Raw genomic sequence first — 15,917 nt, 5'->3', positions numbered from 1 at the left:
AGGACAGCAGGGTGCCAGCTCGGTGTCCTCTGCTCTCTATGAAGCCTCTCTTGCCAGAGCTGAGGAGCTCGCTAAGCCTGCCAGGGCCCTGCCCCAGTATGCAGTTACATATGGGAGCTATGAATGTGGAACCCTGTTCAAAGCATAGCACCAGCCTGCACATGTGGGTAAGGAGGAGACAAAGAGGGACCCGGCAGAGAGCACCTGGCTGTCCCCGACCTGCCTGGTGCCCTCAGCTCCATCCCTCTCTCTCTCCACCTGCTCAGAGCTGGACCCCTGAGGTCCTGGGGTGAACTTGTGTCCCCAGCTCCTCCCAACCCCCACCCCGGCTGAGACCCCAGACTCCGCTCAGCAGAGCGATAAAGGCGTGACTCAGGACACCACGGCACACTCGGATTCCAGAACAGTGGATGTGACACTCCTTTATTAAAACCTAAGGACATCTTTATAAAAACTACTGTGTATAAAGACAAAAGCAGCGTGACAGCGGTCAGTGTAAAACACGTCATTGTCACAGGGGAGGGTATTCGGAGGGACAGGATTGGTTTTTTGGTTTTCCCAGTTATCAGCATCTGACACCCCACCTTGCCACACAAAGTTGGGGTTTCCAGCACAGAGGGGAGGTCCCTGTCCCCCCGACCTGCACACCCTCATCTAGCTAGCCCCGGGGAGGACCACGACCTTTGGGGGGAGGCTCCCTGCCGTGTCCCCAGGTCCTTATTGCACACTCACTGGTCCGGATGTGACCGAGCTTTCACACAAGCAGTGGGGAGGGAGAGGAAGAGACGGCGTGAGAAACTGAGGCACGTTCCAAGAAGAGACCCCCTCAGGGCTCCGGGCTGGCGCTGCTGTGAGAGGACTCTGCTCGCTTCGCAGGGTGGTTCGGGCCGTTCCACAGGGACCCCAGGGTCCCGCTCTATTCCTGTGAGTGATGCCCTCCCTCCTGGTGTCCCGCAGCCCTGAATTTCAGTCTGTCAAGGACAGAGGGCGTCAGGGCTCTGATATAAAAATACGAGTTTAGGCTACAGAGTGACGAAGGGACCGATCTGCTCACTCGCCAAGCGTCTGTCTAGCACCAACCCTGTCTGGGTCCTGGACTGGAGACGGGTGGGGCCAGGGAGGCAATGCCACCATCAGGGTCACCTTCATGGGTGGGGCGGGCAGGCTCCTTATTCGTGTGCGGGTTTGGTTTCTGGAAGGAATGGAGCGTGACACTGGCCTGGTAAGGTCACCCACTTTCGGCCCTCTGAATGCTTGGGTGACCCCAGGGACCAGGCGGACAGGGAGATGGAGCCCCCTGAGGTTCCCACTGCACTCCTGACCCCAGATTGTTATGCCAGAGTGGGCAGGCCGAGTGTCACCATCCTGTCCTTCCACCCTGACCAGAACCACCCTATGGGGAACCTTCTCTTCACACCCAAAGGCTCTTCTGTGGGCCAGGGCCAGCGAGATGACCAGTGAGAGCAGACGAGTGAGAACCCGCCAAGCCTGCTGCTGGGCACCGAATTCCCACGGGCATGGTCTCCAGCAGTCCCGTGAGGGGGGCTCAGCCAGGCAGGTAGAGGTCCGAGGGACCACCAGGGTGAGGCCGCACCACTGGGCTGCTGTTTGAAGTGACCGGAGGGGATTCCACCAGGGCCTGGAGCCAGGGCATCTCCGAGCCTAAACAGATCACACCCTGTCCTGTGCCAGGGCTCCCCTGATGTTGCCCGCTGGGGGAAAGCCCAGCTGCCTCCCAAAGCCCTGTGTGTGGACCCCAAAGGGGACAGGTCTGCCTGCTGAGTCACACATGTGCATGTGTTTATGCATGCACATGTATGCACACGTGTGTGTGTGTGTGTGTGTGTGTGTGTGCATGGTCTCTCTAAGGCCCGCTGCACCGGGTGAGTCACAGTCCTGTGAGCTTCCTGTCTGGGTCCCCAGATACTGAGATTCTGGAAGACACAGCCACCAAGCCACACCCGGGGAAAGGAAGGCGTAGACTGCCCGTCGTGAATGGCACGGGTTCCCGAGGGAAGGAGTCACCCGGACAGGGAGCTCGTGACGACACACAGTGGATGCACTGAGGTCTTCTTTTCCTTTTTTGGATTTTCATTATGGATGGTGATAAGTTAGAGGTGGGGCCGGAGGGAGACGACAGAAAGGTAAAATAGGCGGCTTGAAAACTCAGGCCCGGGCACCACTGAAGAGCCCTGACCCTAGGCGTCTACCCTGGAGCGCGGCTGTGCCCTGTATCTGACTTCCGGGGACCTGCGACTGACTGGCACGTCCCTGGCCACAGTATGATGGGCACAGGACTTTGCCCTTCCTGTCCTGGGCACATCTGAGGTGCTGCCCTTGGCCAGTGAGCCCAGGAGGCTCAGAGAGGACGGGCCACTGGCCAAGGCACCCATGGGGAGGGAGCAGGGCTGGGGCAGAGGTCCCTTCCTCTGTGGCCCTTGGACCATCAGCCCCGCGGGGACTTTCTGTGACTCTCAAGCCCACTGGTGGCCAGGGATGCCCTCCTAGAAGGTCACAGATCCAGAGGGGTGCGAATCAGCCCTAACTGTGCAGTGACAGTGGTCTCTGACCCCAGCACCTGCAGGGCAGGGGACAGGTCACCAGACCCTGATCGGCAGAGGAAGCTTCTCTGTGAGCACCAGCCAGGCACTCAGGAAGCCAGCAGCCTCTGGGCACCTGGGCTGACTCCTCCCACAGATGGGGAAACTGAGGCAGCAAGGACGCAGGCCTTGCCTGAGGTCACACTGCTCTTAGCAGCAGAGCTGATGCCAGAATCGGGCTCTTGGGCTCCCCACTCACACCCCAGGCTTCCTCTCACTCTGGAGGCCCCCACAGGGGATGGAGGTGTGGGCTGATCCAGCTAGGCTGACTGTCCATCGTCTTCCAGAGACATCGCTGCCCTACATGGACACAGCCCTGGGGCACGCGGCCCTGAGGGGAAGGACACCATGCCCGTCCCTGCTCCGGACTCCACGCTGTGTGTGCCAGACCACCTGAGCACCACACAGGCTGGCCAGCAGGTGCTCCAAGTGGACCCTCAGCAAGCGTCCCCTCATGACTGTCCTCGTCCTCAACACCTGTCTCTTTGTGGTCCTCCCGCCCCGCTGGAAGCACAGATGGCCGGTCCATGTGGGGATGCCGGGGACAGCTCTACAGCAACACAGGTCGGGGGACACCAAGCTACGAGCTGGGGTTCTGGTTTGCTAACACGGATGCAGTGAGCACATCTATGCTGGCAGTGTGGCTTTGGGGACGTCTGTGATCCTCCCGTGTGTGCCCTGAGGGGGGTGGCGGTGGTGGTGACCCACAGGCAGGTGCTACAGGCGTCCAGGGCTGTGTGGAAGCCCTGTGCTACAGTGGATGTCACTCGGGACCTTCAGCTTGGGTTCCCAGCAGCCTCCTCACCCATCTGCAAAGATCCCGTGTTTGTTTCTCCCACCTGTGGGGAGGACCTCTCGGGGCCGTCACTGCCTGGCCCATGGCTCCACTCAGCCAGCAGGTATGGGTGGACAGACCTTCGGGTGGTGCTGGGGAGTCTGGGGTGACAGTGCCCTGCTGAGAAGTCTCCAGAGATGCCTCAGGGGTTGTCTCGAGCCCCTGGGCTGCAGAGCCACTCGTATCCAGGGATTTGTGGCCTGGATTTTGGGCACTTCATTTCTGAGGCCACAATGAAGGTGGCTTCCCCTGGCCCCAGTTCCTGGCACCCGTCCCCACTCTGCACTGCTTCTGCAGGGGTCAGTCATATCTGCATCTCAGGGGCTTGACAGAGTGTGCCTAAAGCACCTAGCCTGGTGGCTTCCCTGTGGCTGGCCAAGACACGTCCCTTATTATTACTGTCATAGGAACTAGTTCCGTAAGAAATAACCCTTGGTGTTTTCAAGTCCCCCGAGCCACAGGAGGCCCAGCATGGCTGTGCCTTGGGCCCTGTGCCCGGTCACCCCCATCTGGCCTGGGACTGCTGACTGCACCAAGAAAGGACGCTGGCAGCGACCCCCAGCCACAGGGTGACCCGTGCCCACTGGAGAACTTCCAGGGGAACCCCAATAAAAAACCAACAAACAAAAAGTCACCCTAAATCACGCACACGCACTCACACTCGATCCTTGGGCAGAGACGCCCGAGGGGCACTATTGGGAGGAGCGGGGCAGGGGGAGCTCCGGGGTTTGGACCACGGCGGGGACTCGAAGGTCTAGACCCCTCCAGCTGGACTCAGCCAGGACGCTCTGTGTCGGTCACCTGAGTCCGGAAGTCACCTCTCAGAAGCCACCAGCCCCAAAGAGAACTATTGCTTGCAGACGGGAGGCTCAGAACCTCCTGACACCCCCAGTCCCCACCCCTGAGTTTACTCTGAATCTTAGAAGTCCACGGAAGAGGGATCTGGGCACAGCTGGCATTTCCTTCTCGGCCGCCACCGCCGTCACCACCGCCGTCACTGCCGCCTGGGCTCTCCCTGGTGTCCCTGTCGAAGTTGTCCTCAGAGGCTGTGCTGGGTGCGTCCCGTCCTGCCTCCCCCATCCTGAGGCACAGCAAAGGGGTTTTCTGGGGAAGCAGAAGGAGAGAAAACATCATAGGGCGTCTCCCCCAAGGAAATCTGCTAAGGACATTCTCCGGGGCCTCAGAGCCAGGAGGTGCGGGGCTTTCTCGGAACATGCTTGTCCTGCCCCTGCCACTGTGGCCGGCCTCAGGGCTGTAAGAAATCTGAAGTCTCTCTGGCTCTAGAGAGCCCTAGAGACCCCAGCTCCAACGACTGTACAAAAAAGTAAAAGCAGAATCCACACTGGAACAGAAGGACCAACATCATAAGCAAGCAATAAACTCCACAGAAAATCTAACAGAATCAACAGAATCAGAACAGAGAGAGCAGATACAAAAGTGCAAGGTGTCTCGGTCCAGGGACACTTCTGTCCGCGACCCTCGTCATGAACTGAACTGGACAAGAACCAAATCAAATTTTGCATGAGGTCAACATTGAACCTCGATGTTGAATTGGATTTGGTTCTCATCTAACTTGGGTTGACCATGATTCTTCATGGAATCAGGTTCCTGAACCCAGGTACCACTGTAATTTCCAATCTGTGGGAGATCAGTTCCATTTTTAAAACTCTGGAGTACCTGTCTGCCCAAGCTTGACTGCATGACATGGGACAATCCCAGCTGATGTCTGTTGTTTGACACAATTTTTAATATTGTTCCCATTTCTCCCTAGAGAGTATTGGATTGGGATGGTAAATTATATAGTCAGCCTTGTCATAACAAACTAAAAACTGTTTAAAAGAGATACAGATGTCATTTGTGAGGGCAACAAAATCCATTATGCACCTTGGAATCACACCACAGAACTGTACCACGCAGAGGCATGGCGAAGACACCAGTACGCACCTCAAACAATAGTGGGCAGGGGCTGGAGTGCGGCAACAGGCCTGTGGGAATCCTGACAGGCAGAGTCAACCTGCATACAAGCCAGTGAGGAACAGAAGCACAAACTTCATCTGTGCAGGCACCATAAATTGCCTAGCTCACAGCCCAGCCATAGGGGCTAATCTTCCCAGATTCCCTTGCAATCTGGGTGGTCACATGACCCAGCACAACCAATGGTGTAGAAGTGGCAGTCCACAGGGCCATGAGGGTGGTCACATGACCCAGTACAACCAATGATGTAGAAGTAGAAGTCCACAGGGTGTGACGGTGGTCACATGACACAAGGCAGCCAATACCTTTGAAGTAGACATCCACTGGGCTGTAAGACAGCCAAGGTCATTGTGGGTTTTGCTATATTGTTTGGGATGAGAAAGTAGTTGGCACATAGCAGAAGCTTAATAAATAGTTCTTGAATAAATGAGCCAAGAACTTAAGCCCACACAAAGCATCTCTGAGGTATAAAGTCAGTAGGAAAACATGCAGGACATATATTTGAATTAGAGTTTCCATAATCCCTTCTTAAATTTATGACCCAGCAAGCCCAAGTGTAAATGGAATAACTCAGGCAAGAGTCCTGGCAGCCAGCACAGAATCTGTGTAACTCTAGGACCACGTGGGCAGCAAATCTGAAGATTAGGACTATTATGGAAAAGAGTGAGGGAGACAGCCGAGGTCCGATATAAATAATGATAAGTGGGAGGAACGGAGGGAGGCGATATAAATAAATTATGTCTGATTCATTTGAGCTGGGCTTCTAAATAATTGCTCAGAAGGTGAAGCACAATTAGAGACACAGAAGTCAGCAGCAGAAGAATATAATCCACTAACGGAAGTCGGTGGAAGGGGGGGAACGCAGGGTAAGTAGAAGCTTTTGAATTTTGACATCGTTCACAGTAGGGAGACCGTGAGCACCGTCCAGAGGAGCATGAAGTGCGTCACATCGCACTGTGATTATGAAGGTAACCATGGGATCAAAACACAGCTTTCCAAATTATCAGGAGATGTGTACACAAAAAATAAAACAAAGGAATCAGGGGCCATATGGTGAAAATTGACAACCCCCACAAAAGCTATAAACGCAGAAACGTAAGATAAACTACCAGGACAGAAATAAGACCCAATATATCTGCCGTATCAGTAAAGGAGCCGTGCGCACTTGCTAAAAAAGACACAGAGATCACAGGCAAAATGCACGGAAGGGGGGTGACGCAGGGAGATGTGTGTTCAACGCCGCTGAACGGGCGGGCGGCGGATCTTGTGTTATGTGCCTTTGGCCCATTTATAAAGAAAGGATGGGTGGGAACACAGCAACAGGGAGAGAAAAAAAGAAGCCACCCCGTGAGTGTCAGTGACCGAAGTCCCCAGGCAGATCTGACAGCAAGGGCTGTTTAGGTACTGGGCGGTGAGCTCAGTACCCACAGAGAAGGGGCTGCCGGGAGCCACGGAGAGGCCAGGCCTGTGCAATCACGTCACCCCTCCCAGGACAGCACCGAAGCGATGACTGTGTGTGTCTGTGCATTAAGCAGAACCTACTCTTTATTCCAGTGCCCTTGAACACACACAAAACTGACTCTCAGACCTAAAAGACCAAAGGCAGAAAGGAGCCAGCATTTCCTGATCACAACATAATCAAGTTTGAAACCACTTATAACCCGCCACAAAACAAGCCCGACCCGACAGCAGGATGTTTATAGCTCTTTAAAATGACTGTAGAGTGAGGCGGAACCAAAAACTAGAAACTATCGAACAGCTAAACAGTAACCAAACCGAAATGAAAATCTCACAACGAAAAATTCAAAAACCTTTTTATGATAAAAAGAACATTTCAGAGCCTGTGCGATGTAGCCAGGGGCAATGTTCAAGGAAAAATTCACAGCCTTAAATACTGGTCTTATTAATAAACAAGAAAACAAGAGGTAAAGATCCAGCTCAAGAAGTTAGGAAAGAAAGCCCAACCCGAGGGGGACACAGGAAAGTGCCAGACAAAACCGAGGTGGAGCTGACAACAGCAAAAGAAACTATCAGGTCGAACCCTGACTCTTCTGCAAACAGCAAGGTACGATAACTGTCATAACTTGGGCTAATAAAGCCCAAGATTTCAGGCGCAGGAGGAGGAGGGAGGACTCTTTGGGGCTTCTGCTCTCCAATCTCACTTCTGTGTCCTCCTCAAGGTCAGCTGTTTCCAGCAGATGGACCCAAGTGGCCACTCCTCCTATTCCGGGGCCTCCAGACCTGGCCTGGTTCTCTCCTGCACCCCTGGCCTCCTGCCTGGGTCCTGTGTGTCCCCCTGACCCTCCCCACTTCTGACCCCTCCCCCACCTCCTGTCCAGGATTAGATCCTGTTCTTAGATCTATGCTCAGGATTCTCCAGACTCAGACCCTCAGCTCTCAGATGCCACATTTATAGCCAGACTGTCTCCCTGGCATCAACTCCACGGCCAGACAGCTTTGCTTCCCTCCTTCCCCCCAGCATCAAGAATTGAACTCACAACCCCGGGCTTCCCAGGCAGGCGCTATGATATACCCCATATTTTAAACGTCTGCACCCTAAAACAGAGCTCCATGCTTCTTTCCCAAACCTGTTTTGCCCACAAGTTTCCTGGCCTCAGTAAATAATACCTTTGGTCCCTCTCTGTTGTTTTGTTTTTGTTTTTTGCCTTTTTGGAACAGGGTCTCGCTATGCAGGTCAGGCTGGCTTTGGGCTCACTTTATAGCCCAGACTGGTCTCGAACTTGCAACAATCTGCCTACCTCAGCCTCCTAAGTGCTGGGATTATAGGGGTGCACAACCACGCCCGGCTGGCCCCTCTCTTTCTTTCACATCCAATATCCAATCAACCCACTCGCAAATTCCTACAGCCCTTTGGAGTCCTCTCTACAGCCTGTGCTTTTTCTGGGCCGCCTCCTGGGCGGCAGGATCCTTACACCACCAGCCTCTTCTCTCTGTACCTGGCCTCCCTGCAGCCCCATCCCAGCTCCCTCTGGGGTCCCACACTTGTGACTCCTTCATTCTCCCCACTAAAGCTGTGAGGTCAGCCTCACGGGGACCAGGGAACCTGGACACCGGGTTAAACACTTGGGAAGAGTCCCGGCGAGCTCAGTGTCTTTCTGGCCGGCCAAGCTGATGGCCCATGGTGGACAGCTTAGTCCAAGTCCAGCCCACTGGAGGCCTGGACGGAACAAATAAACCGGGGAAGAAGCGTCTGCTTGCTGTCTTTGAGCAGGGATGCGGGTCCCCTGCTTTTGGGCTTGGCCTGGAGCCCGCCCTTCGCCTCCACAGGGTGAATGGTAACCTGCCCAGGGTTCTCCAGCTCTCCAGGGAGTGCCACGGAGCTGGGGACATTTTCTGGGTGAACACAGACCGGATTTCCTTCAGCTCACCCAACGACGCTAGCACCACCTGTGACCATTCATCAAGACGCTTCCCTTCTGCTGGCGGAAGTGCCAGGCAGATGGGCAGAGCACAGCTTCCGGGTGTCAGTGGATGATTGACAGGGCATAGGCCCATACAGAGGCGATGACCCACCCCAGCTGTGGCTATCACCAGCCAATAGGCTTGCAGCCTGGATGGACCGGTGGGGAGGAAGGAGGAAGGAGGAAGAGCGCTTGTGCCCTTTGCGTTGTCACCTTTGGATGTCCTTCTACGTTTCCTTAGCCTTTCACGGCAGACTTGGGTCTGTGACCTCGCTGGGACTTTCTGGGCCTCCAACCTCGCGTGGCGCTGCCTCGTGGATCTCGCGTTCCTTGATCTTTGCTATCTTCTTGGCTGAGCAGCTCCTGAGTCCTGGGGGGGGGGCATGCAGACGGCATGGTGCACTCTCCCACCTCTGGCCCTGTGTGACACCTGAAAATCCCCTCGATCGCACCTGCTACTGATTCCACCCCGCTGGAGCAGCCTAGCCAACGTGCCACCAGCGCGCCCGCGTCTCGTGTCTGCAGTTTCCCTGTCTGACCTCCACGCAGATGAGCCGAGCAGACGAATAAAGACAGCAGGGGGAGGGGAGAAGGAGAAGAAGGACTTCCACCCGCTTTAACACAGCAGCGTTACCACAAAGCCTCCGTGAGACGGTGCATTTCCAAGAAAAGAGAAATCACTCGAGGATCCAGGGAGGGAGAGCCTCAGCAGACCAATTGCCAAGAAGACAGAAACTGTCAAATGGCGAATCTGAAGCCTAAAATAAGAGAGATGTAAATTAAAGCCGTATCGGGAAACACTTGCTGAACGCGCCCCAGAGGAAGCGCCCGCCTGCCTTCTCCTTGGCTGTCACGCAGCGAGGATCACACGGGTGGCGCGGTGGGAGAGACCTCGCGTGGTCTTGGCGCAGGCAGCAGACTGGCACGCACCTGGGTGTGACATGACCAGACCAGGGTGGTCCAGCAGTGAGGGTCACAGCGCAAAGTCCAGAACCCAGAAGTCCCTCCGGAAGGTCATTCCCAACCATGGAAACCGAGGCCTACATCTGCAGCTCTGGAGGGTGTACACTGTGGCCTCCTGTTACTATCGTGGCATGGACGTGGCCTGTCCACTGTTACACAAATGCCACATGGGGAACACGGGACATTTTTGTACTCTCCACTCATGTTTTCCTTAAAAAAACTTTTTTTCTAAATAGATGTATACCATTGAGATGTTTTCCTGTTTTGTTTTGTTTTGGTTTTTTTGAGACAAGGTCTCACTATGTAGCCCAGGCTGGCCTGGAACTTGTGGTAACGCTCCTGCCTCAGCCTTCCGAATGCTGGGGTGACAGGTGTGGGCCACCAGAACCCAGTTCCACTCTATTTTTGCTGTAAATCTGAAACTGGTCTAAAAGATAGCCTATTCGATAAACTGTAACAGAATTCATAAGACAGCGAGACATCATCTTATATCAGCCCAAAGTAGGCCAGAAGATCATTCTGGGGGCAAGCCTGTGAGTGACAGGGGTGACCCCTGTCCTGCTGTGAGGTGACCTGGCACCCCCTCCTCACCTCACCCCTTAAAGAAGCCTTGGAGCGGGCCTGGGGAACACGGGCCATCTTCTAGGGTGGCGAAAGCCAACATGAGTTTGGCTAAATCTCAACCAAGTGCAGCCACCTGCTCTCTCCGAGCCTCGATAGGGGGCGCTGCAGCAAACACGGAAGATCAGGATCTCAGGGCGTGGTTTCCAGAGTTTCCCCCCCTGCCTGATGCAACACGAGGCTCCAGGGGGGAGAAGGCGGGAATAGACCGCAAGAACTAGAGGAGCCAGGTGGCCCCACCCGACTTGGGAAAGGAAGCGACGCCCAGGCAGGGTCTGAGCACAGCCTGGAGCCAGCCAGCCCTGCAGAGGGAACTGCCCAGGAGACTCTGGGCCGGAACCCAACTGGCAGAGACCCATTTTGTCGTCACTGTCCCCCAACAGCATGGCCACTACTTCCACAGCATGGCTGCTGTGGGAGGGGACCCAGGCCACCCAGAGGGGACCCCACTGATAGGCGCAGGTGCGTGGGTGCTGCTGGAACGTAGGAGGGTTTGGGGTTTGGAGCATCCGAGGATGTGGGTGTCCCCGGGAGCCTGATTTATTTACTTATTTACTGACTCTGAGACAGGGCCTCCCTCCAACTTGAGATCCTGCTCCTTCCTCAGCTTCCACAGTGCTGGGTTTCAGGCATTTGCTACCACATCAGGCCTCCCGCTGTTGTGCCTCTATTAGGACTTTGAGCCCCCCCCCCCACCATTCCAAAGGTGCTCCCCTCAGCCTTCGACAACTCCTAGACATGCGTCGAGGCCTCTGTCCCGAGCACATTTCCTGAACAGCCTGGCTGACTCCCGCAGGCCTCTGTAAGATCTGGAACCACAGGGGACTGCAGAAGGGCCAAGATGTGTGAAGACTACGGGCCTTGAAGTCAGTCTCACCATCTGAGAGACCCTGGGCAAGGCGCTTAGCCCCTCGGGGCCTTAGGTGCCCTCTGAGCCCCACAGGTCTGTAGGACCCTCTTCAGTGCTGGCTGTCGTCAGCCCTGTGGGCTCTAGGGACACCCTGCCCTCAAGAACCCCGAAACACTTGCAGCAGCCCCTTGCTGTGTCCACAGGGAGGGTCTGGAGGGTTGGGGTCTGGGCCTGGGGGGAGGAGTGGAGCTAAGTGGCCAGGCAGGTTTCGGGAGCACTGGTGGGGAGGGGTGGCAGCCTGCAGAGGGCGTTTGGGGGATCACAGCGCAGCAGCCTGGAGGTGGGGACCCCAGGCATCCTTGGCAGGGCTGAGTCTGCAGCGGTGGCAGCCACTGCAGCTTCCAAAGGCATCAGGCCTTGGCCAGGGCGCTGGGAGCTGACAGGAAGCTCACTTGCAACTCTAGTAAGGGCCGGGAGTCAGGGCTGAGGGACGCAGGCCCAGGCCCTCTCTTGGGCACAGTAGACCCGTGAGCTGGGGAATCATCCTCACCACGGTTTCCTGACCAGGGCCCCAAGGCTCCCAGAGGCAGTGCGACCTTCCCAGGTCATCACTGGGGGTTCCAGCCCAGGTTGCTAACTACCGAGCCATACTGCCGTTCATCCACCTAGTGCAGTGGCCTGGCAGGCGGGGGTGGGGAGGTTGCTTGGTCGGAATCCAAGCAGCCCTGGTGCCCGCAGCGGTGCCCGCAGCGGGAGGAGGAGAAGAGGGTGGAGGCGTACAGCTGGCAGGGCGGTGGCTGGCAGTCTGCAGCCCAAGCAGGAGATAAGCGAGCACCTGGCAATTTGAATAATAATGTGGCTTCCAGAACGCTGGAGAGTCTGTGACAATGGCTGTGAGTCTGTGACAATAATCACTCCTGTGACAAAAGCAGAGGAGTCACGAGGCACAACATGACTCACTGCCAGGTGAGGTGCACACAAAGCGCTCGCTCGCTCGGCACGGCCCCTCTGCGCCCCTCTGCACGGTGCTGGCTGCCACGGGGGGCGGGGCCGAGGTGGGGGCGGGGCGGGGCGCGCAGGCACAGCCACCCCGAGGTGGGGGAGTGGTCGCGAACCACATTTTACAAAAAAAGCAGACGGCACAGGGACTCCTGAGACCGGTGCAGGTGAGAGGCCCTAGCCAGGCCTGACCCGCGGGCAGCAGTGGAGATGCGGAGATGGGGTGGTGGTGAGGACCAGGCGCTGCCCTCGCGGCGATGCCAGGGTGAAAGGCGCAAGGAAGGAGCTGGCTGCAGCTCACAAAACCTCCGGAGAACAGACTGACCCCCACTGGTTACAAGCTGGGGGACACAGGGGCTCAGCCACCCCTCTCTGTCCCACCCTCCGTAGGGGGCGCTGGAGCAGACACAGAAGTTCAGGATCTCAGGGCCCAGTTTCTGGAGTTTTCTGTCCCTGCCTGGTGCAATATGGGGGCTCAGTGGAGGAGGCGGGAAGGGACGGGACAGGGTCAGGGCAGGTGGGACAGCCGTGAGCACGGGCCATTGCGCTCCGGAGGACCCACTGGCTGAGGACGCGGTACCCCCGGAGCTGGGACGGCAGGACAGTGGGTTCTCCCTGCAGCCCCACACCCCGATGCCGTCCCAGGACACTGAGAGATAAGTTGCTGCCTGAAGCCACTGAGCTTGCGGTAGTATGTCACAGCTGCCACCGACACTAACGTGGAACCCGAGAGAAACGAGTCCCAAGGTTCATCAGGGGACTCCAGCAAGCTTCATAAAGAGGGCCCCGGGGGCCAAGCCTCGGTCTCCCCAGGAGATGGGCGAACATCCTTTGCACACCACATTACAGAACCCACGGTGGACATCTTGGACACATGCAGTGGCTCCCACAGAGCTTATTTCCCCCTCGGGGTGCTGGGCTAAATCCCCAGCCGTTGTTTAATTTTTCAAGACAGGGTCTCATTAAGTTTCCTAGCCTCGCCTCAAACCTGTGATCCTCCTGCCACAGCCTCCCCGTGTGCTGAGATTAGCTGACTTTCAAGCAGCAGTGGCTGCTCCGTGGAAGCCACCTAATGTGGCATCTGATCCATAAACATTTTCTGAAGGAACCCGTGGGAGCCTTGTGGATCCCTTGTGGATCCGTGGATCCCATCTGGATCACAGTGTAGTGTCTCAGACACACAGCTCCTGCCTGGGTGACGGCCTCCTTGTCGAGCAGCTTCGCCAGCTTACAAACATCTGGTGGCCAATTTACAAACACTGTTCATTTCTGTTCCACCCTCAGGCCGGGAGCAGGAACAGGTGTTTTCATGTTCCTGCTGAAGAGTTGGAACTGTCCTTAATACTTCAATCTGACCCAACTCCAGCTTTATGAGTGACTCTGATTGGATGAATCTATTACTATGCCCCACCCCTCGTATAGTAATTGGCTAAGAGACGGAGGTGTGGTCCACAGAGGGCCAATCTGGACCAGGAGGCGTGGCTCTGGGCCTGGCTCTGACCCAATGAGGATAGAGATACAATCTCTGATGCTCCAGGAGCAGGTAGAGGCTACTATGGACTGTGCTGGGACCACAGGAGGACCGTGGTTTTTTCTGGCTGGGCAACTCCTGTGCTGTCTCCATCAGGGCACTGTCCTGGGAAGGAAGCAGCCACCAAGAGGCCAAGTGCCTGCTGTCCCCAGCCAGGGGCCTGTGCGTGAGCTTGGACATGGTCTCCTCCAGCCCAGCTGGGCCACACCCAGATTCCTGACTTACAGACAGCTGAAGTCACGATTAGCTCATGTCCTGCCCCTGAAAGGCTTGAATAAGGCCACTCTGTACCCTAGACCCACCTATGTCCTCTGCCACCTGCCCTCGGGACCCCTTCCCTCTTGCTGTCAGTTTCCTTCTGAGTCACAAATATACCTGCTCTGTCTCAGAGCCTTTGCACACACAGTTCTCAGGCCTGCAACACTGCCTTCTCCACCTTGGTCTCCTCCAGTCTGGGCAGGCCCACTCCTTCCATCCTGCACACTTCAGCTGTCCAGAGAGGCAGGGGCCAAGCCACAGAGGGCCACTCATGCAGAGCTGTGTGCCTGTCCTATCCTACACGTCTCTGGGGTTCCACCTAAGTCCCATCCTCCTGGGCTCCCCAGTCCTCAGGCAGCTCCTACTCATGCCTCAAAACCTTGCCAAGCCTAATCCGCTTCCCAGACTTCCTTCCTCCCCAGAGGACCCCGTCACAGCCAGAACCACTGGGCCTGTGTCCAGGAGATGGGTGAGAGGCCATCCATGTCCTCCCATCACCCGACCTGCTGCTGCCCTTTGCAAGCTGTGGGCTTTTGCATTTTTCCATTTTAAGCCTCCTGACTGCCCCCACAGTAATGGACAGCTGACCGGCAGGACAGTGATGGACTCGCTTTGAACACTTCCCGGCAGCGAGTACAGACTCTTTGTCCCTGTAGCACGGAGGAAGCAGCTCGGGGCATTTCGTGGCATTTAATGTAGAACCAGGTCTCCTGCTAAAGCAGCGGCATCAAATATTTACCAGAGTGGCATTAAAAATTAACCTCAGCGCGTGGGTGCCCAGAGCCTGAGGCCTCCTGGGGTCAGCAGGGTAGCGTGCTGGCCCCACACCCAGCTCCAGAGCAGCCTGAAGTCTGTGAGGCACCGCACCCGCCGGGGTCTGAGCCGCCTGGGTTCCACCCAGCCCGAGCCTGGCCTCGGAAGATGCACCATCTGCCCGTTCCACACCGGGGCTCCCCACCTCCCTGGCTCCCAGCCCCAGCACTCTGACTGCCCCTCCGTCTGCCACTGCCCTGGCCACATTTCGGTTTTTCCAACCCCTGGCCTGCAGGGCGGAACGAGGCTGACCAGGGGCGAACCCCAGCAGGTGGCTGTGCACACTCAGGTCCCCGGGTGGTGCATGCACCCCAACTGCACCCTCTCACTCTCCCCATCCCACCTGGCACCACAGCCAAGGAGCAGCCACCTCCCCTGGGCAGTGCTGTGTCCCCCGCCCCTCCTGTACCCCTCTGCCTCTCACTTCCTGCTCACCTGTGACTCGCCTGGCCCAGCCATTCAGAGTCTCTGCCCCCATCTCTGCCCTGGTGCCCCGCAGGCTCCCTGCCTTTGTGGCTGCGGTCAGCTCTGCCCGTGGCACTCGGGGCTCTGTCCAACCCCATGGGACACCATTCCTGTGACATCCTTAGACTAACAGACACGCTTTCCCATCTAGAAGCTCCGTTTCTAAGCACCCAGAGACCCACCATTGATTGACTAATGGCTCTCTGGAAGGCAGACCGTGCGCAATGTTCCGTAACAGGATTCATTGATCCCAGGCATGGCTGCGTGGGGACCCGAGAGTGACAAACATCACATAAGTGACAGTGATGGTGCAGGCAGAGCCTTGGCAGATTGACAGAGGCACCTGGGCCCCTGCCTGTTAGCAGGCACCAGGCTGAGTCCTCCCACGCTCTCCTGATCCCAGGCGTTTGTTACTGGAACTGTTGCGGTCAGAGAGTGGCCTCACAGGCTCGGAGAGGACCCCCAGCCACCCACGCAGAGACCCCACCAAATCTGCACCCCTGAGGTCACAGGACCCCAGGCCCTGGAGTGCAGGAGGTGATGAGAACAGAGGACACACACTGGGCTGTAGGTGGCTCTGAAGCCA

At 56.8% G+C, this 15,917-nt stretch overlaps 1 protein-coding gene across 4 annotated transcripts in view; it reads right to left on the bottom strand.

Annotated features, from left to right (window-relative positions):
* Window positions 1-396: 396 nt before the first annotated feature.
* Shisal1 (shisa like 1) overlaps window positions 397-15,917 on the bottom strand; it is a 93,122-nt gene continuing 77,601 nt past the window's right edge. For 3 of the 4 annotated variants that reach the window (XM_063243897.1, XM_063243896.1, XM_063243899.1), the window contains exon 5: window positions 4,350-4,539. In XM_063243897.1, coding sequence (XP_063099967.1) covers window position 4,539 — 1 coding nt within the window. In that variant the 3' untranslated portion in view covers window positions 4,350-4,538. Of the gene's footprint in view, window positions 4,540-15,917 lie in introns of all 4 variants that reach the window. The other variant, XM_063243898.1, reaches the window with a different exon arrangement.

The sequence above is a fragment of the Cavia porcellus genome, unplaced genomic scaffold (genome assembly GCF_034190915.1).
Source record: "Cavia porcellus strain 051 isolate PalLab524CR breed Dunkin Hartley unplaced genomic scaffold, mCavPor4.1 scaffold_40, whole genome shotgun sequence".
In the NCBI taxonomy this organism is placed as follows: Eukaryota; Metazoa; Chordata; class Mammalia; order Rodentia; family Caviidae; genus Cavia; species Cavia porcellus.
This window is presented reverse-complemented; position numbering and strand designations above follow the sequence as displayed.